At 32.7% G+C, this 4229-nt stretch overlaps 2 protein-coding genes across 2 annotated transcripts; both read left to right on the top strand.

Annotated features, from left to right (window-relative positions):
- The first annotated feature begins 599 nt into the window (after positions 1-599).
- Positions 600-1751, top strand: LOC124896037. Its single transcript, XM_047407116.1, has 2 exons — positions 600-888; positions 1590-1751. The coding sequence occupies exons 1-2, from the start codon at positions 718-720 to the stop codon at positions 1749-1751; spliced, it is 333 nt and encodes a 110-aa protein (XP_047263072.1). The 5' UTR covers positions 600-717.
- A 20-nt stretch (positions 1752-1771) lies between these two features.
- On the top strand, positions 1772-3569 carry LOC107856544. Its single transcript, XM_016701535.2, has 6 exons — positions 1772-1959; positions 2174-2230; positions 2347-2502; positions 2632-2685; positions 2963-3100; positions 3198-3569. Exons 1-6 carry the CDS (start codon positions 1819-1821, stop codon positions 3567-3569), a joined length of 918 nt encoding a protein of 305 aa, XP_016557021.2. The 5' UTR covers positions 1772-1818.
- The last annotated feature ends 660 nt before the right edge of the window (positions 3570-4229 follow it).

The raw sequence follows: 4229 nt of genomic DNA on the forward strand, positions 1-4229 counted from the left end.
GCCATTTGCAGCCTTATTTCTTGGGCTTAACATACTTGAATCGAGTCCAATTTACATAGTCGAGCCCAACCACCCAACGAGTCTTAACTAAAAATAGATCTTAGGTATAGCTTAACCTCAAACAAATAGTATCGATGGAACGGAGCCCACTTAACATAAGGGCCATTGGCCTTCTTATTTCTTGGGCTTAATATACTTGAATCGAGTCCAATTCACATAGTTTAGCTTAACCACTTAACGAGTCTCAACTCAAAATGGATCTTGGGCGTAGCTTAACCTCAAACAAATCGTAATGATGGAACGAAGCACACTTAACGTAAGGGCCATTTGCCTTCTTATTTCTTGAGCTCAGTATAGTCGAGCTCAACCAGCTAACGACTCTCAACTCAAAATGGTCTTTGTAAATTTGGTTAGTGCTGGTGAAATCTATGTTCTTGTTGTTATTTTGGATTCTACTTAAATATGGTCAATTAACATTTATTAAATAAAGATATATTTTGTAGATTTTGTTGACCATGCTTCAGAAGATTAACATTAATTCAATATTTATATGGTAGTTACTTTGATCTCCTGTATCCAGCCTTATATAAAACCTTTCTCATAGTAACAAAGTCCTCATACTTCTAGCAAGTCAAATTCAGTGTTTAGAGCTTTTGTGTTATTATATTAATTGGTTTGATTTTTGCAAAAAGGCCTTACATTCATGCTTACAAAAAGATGAATGAATTCAGGATGTCTCAAAGAATTGTTCGACAAATTTTGTTGGTGTTATGTTTACTTTTGAGTTATAATGAGGTACAAGGAGAAAAAAAGCTATCTAAATTGGAGGATGCGAAGTTAGAGAAAAAACTAAAACTTTTGAATAAGCCAGCAGTCAAAATCGTTAAGGTACTTGTTTTTCTTCATTGCAAATCTCACGAGATATTTATTATTTTTATTTGATAATATCACCTTTACCAGGGGAAAAATTTCTCTTTCACATGGATTGTTTTTGGTAAATACGTTCTATCTCCTTTTTTTTTTTTTTTTTTTTGGTTTTTAGATTTTTTTTTTTTTAAATTGAACCCTCTGCATTATTAGTAATCTTTACAGTTTTTTTTTCTCTTTATACACATTTTATCTTGCAAATGTGCAGACAAAAGGCATAACAATGGAGTAGATAAAACCAATTTCAACTTTTCAAATTCGAATGTCAACAATTTTTGAAAAAGATATCTAATACTCCCTTTCTTGCAAATTATTTGTGGTGTTTCTCTTTCGTACGTCTCACTATTTGTCGTGTTTTCTTTTATACGCCCCATAGAATAACATTAATTGTGAGTTTTTTAATATGCTATTGTACCCTCATTTATGTGTTAAAATATAATTCCTCTTCTTAGATATTTACTCTATTAAGATGTCTGATGTTTTCAAGAACACTACCACAAACGATGAAATGAAAAAAATAATTAGTTTTGCTGGCTGGGAGGGGACAATTATTTTTAGAAATCATGATAGATAATTTAAGACTGAAGGCACAACAACTTATTACGATGTATTAATTAATACCGTAACTTTGATAACTTATTTATGATTTTTTTTGCTCACAGACTAAATATGGGGACATATACAACTGTGTAGATTTCTACAAACAACATGCATTTGATCACCCATTGCTGAAGCACCATAATTTTCATCCCAAGGCACATCTCTACTCTCTTTTTACTTTAAATTTTGTACACATATACGATATTGTTGACATATATAATTGAATATTTGGATGAACAGATGAAACCTACTGTACCATCTAGGATAAAAAGAAATCCATATGCCTCAGCAATGAGTAGGTTGCCGACAATATGGTCAAAAGATCGAGGTTGTCCTTCTCGAACTGTTCCCGTTAAGAGAATTACGAAGGATGATCTCATCAGACAAAGAGATATGCCACTGCCGGAACCCATCAACTTCAAAGATCAAGTTGTAGGCGCAAGATAATTTATGAACAATTTAATGCTTCTACTTGAACAATTCATGCCTATACACATGAGAATGCATTATTTTAACTCTTATACATATTCTAACAATTTAAGATTTCTTTTATAATAATAAAAACAATACATGCACAAATATAAACAAGTTTAATTAGTTTCAATTGTTGTGGCAAAAGTCATATATTGCAATACATTTTAAGCAGGGCAACAACAATAGTGAGCCAATAGGAAGAAGCTACACAACTTCATATGGATATAAGGTACATGACTTTGAAAATATTGTTAGATTTTCATTTTTCAGTTTTGACTTTGGGATATAGTCATCCTTTGGATATATAATATGTAGCTTAATAAAAATATTTTTTTTCATATTCAGCGTGCAATACTTCAAACCCTAGAAGATCCAAATGCAAAGTTTTCGGGAGCTGGAATGGCACCAAATTTGTTCAATCCTCATGTTGAAGGCAAACAACATAGTGGTTGTCGAATAAGAATTCTAAGAGGGTCGGATAGCATGCAAGTTGGTTGGCGAGTAAGTTTAACTGAACTTTCCCATAAGTAATTTAATTGTTTCATAGAATGAATGTCTCCAAGATGTCAATTGTAGACTTTATTACAAATCCATAGTCGTTTATTATAATATTATTGTTTCGTATATCAGGTGGATCCAACATTATATGGGGATAATAAAACTAGACTTTTTATACATTTTCAGGTAATTTTTCTTAGTACTTTGATGATTTCAATCTCGCATTCTTTTGGTTTAGCTATTTATTTTCCTTCATATGCAAGAGTTTAAATATCAGAAATGCAGTGGCGAAGCCAGGTAGGGCCAATCTGAACCGTACCCCTTTTGCTAAAAAATACATTGTTTATATATATATAGTTAAAATTATTTTAGGCGTTGAATCTTCTTTGACATCTTGGTGTATGTGTTTAGTATAAGTCTTGGCTGCACGCGACACTGAACATATGTTCTTTCTGTTTTCTAGACAGGTAATACTCATTGTTTCAATACATTATGTCCCGGATTTGTACATGTAAACACCGATTTTACTCTTGATATGCCATTCGACACTCTTTCACAACCCGGAGGGCCGTCATGGGAGGTCCCGATGTACCTTTATCGGGTACTTTTATACTTTATTGTATAAGTATATATGTATATCACAAATTGAGATACATAGAAAAATACCGACATAGATTATAATTTCTTGGAAATATAAGGATCATGGAACTGGAAACTGGTGGCTTCTAATAGGACCAGACTTTGCATCAATTGGTTTTTGGCCACATAAGATCTTCACTTTGTTGAAAAGTTATGCTTCGACTGTTCAATGGGGAGGAGTCGTATATAGTCCACCGGGTGTACCTGGACCTCCAATGGGCGCGAGTTTGTTTCCTAGCGGAGATGCTACGAAGGATGCCTACTGTAGGAGCATTACAGTTTCAAATGAAGAAGGAGATTCAGTTGGAATAGTGGAAGCAATCAGACGTACTGATAATTATTTTGATTATGAAATTCTGTTCAAACGAATTGAGGTAGGTTCAGACTCTTTTACTTATGGTCTTTATGGTGGACCTGGTAGTTCTTCATGACTCTAATTCTTGTTAGTTAGTAATCCTATCAAGATATATTTATGTTCAATGTATGATAAAAATATTGAGCTTTCTTAATAAATGTATGATTGGATAATACTTCTACTGAACCTTAAATTGCAATTCTTGAGTAGTGTGAAAAAATATACTATCATTTTGATTGTTGTTGATCTAAAATGCTTTTTACTTTTAATTTTTTGTACAAGGATGTGATAATATTGTTGACATACAATTAAATATCTGGTTGAACAGATGAAACCTAGTTTATCTAGGATAAAACAAAATTCAGACGACTCAACACCTAATAGGCCATCTATTATATGGCCAAAAGATGGAGATTGTCCTTCCGGAATTGTCCCCGTTAAGAGAATTACGAAGGATGATCTTATAAGACGAAGAAGTATACCAACTCGAGAAGATGTCAAAGTCGACGATCAATTCCTTGCCGTAAGATAACTTATGAACAATTTAATGCTTTTACTTGAAGAATTCATACCTACAAAACATAAGATTTTTAATGTACAAATTAAACATAAGTAAGTTTAATTTTCAATTATCTTGGCAAAACTCATTTAATGCAGTACATCTTAGGCAGAGCAACAATAATAGTGAGCAAAAAGGAAGCTACATATCTTCACAAGGGTATAAGGTATATAACTG

Source organism: Capsicum annuum, chromosome 1 (assembly GCF_002878395.1).
Source record: "Capsicum annuum cultivar UCD-10X-F1 chromosome 1, UCD10Xv1.1, whole genome shotgun sequence".
Classification (NCBI taxonomy): domain Eukaryota; kingdom Viridiplantae; phylum Streptophyta; class Magnoliopsida; order Solanales; family Solanaceae; genus Capsicum; species Capsicum annuum.

What these genes read in the sequence shown, in the direction of transcription:
- LOC124896037 (XM_047407116.1), top strand. Translation starts at nt 718, where the DNA reads ATGAATGAATTCAGGATGTCTCAAAGAATTGTTCGACAAATTTTGTTG. An exon ending in CAGCAGTCAAAATCGTTAAG is followed by an intron (nt 889 to 1,589) that starts GTACTTGTTTTT and finishes TTTTGCTCACAG; the next exon opens with ACTAAATATGGGGACATATA.
- LOC107856544 (XM_016701535.2), top strand. Translation starts at nt 1,819, where the DNA reads ATGAGTAGGTTGCCGACAATATGGTCAAAAGATCGAGGTTGTCCTTCT. An exon ending in GACTTTTTATACATTTTCAG is followed by an intron (nt 2,686 to 2,962) that starts GTAATTTTTCTT and finishes TCTGTTTTCTAG; the next exon opens with ACAGGTAATACTCATTGTTT. An exon ending in TCCCGATGTACCTTTATCGG is followed by an intron (nt 3,101 to 3,197) that starts GTACTTTTATAC and finishes TGGAAATATAAG; the next exon opens with GATCATGGAACTGGAAACTG.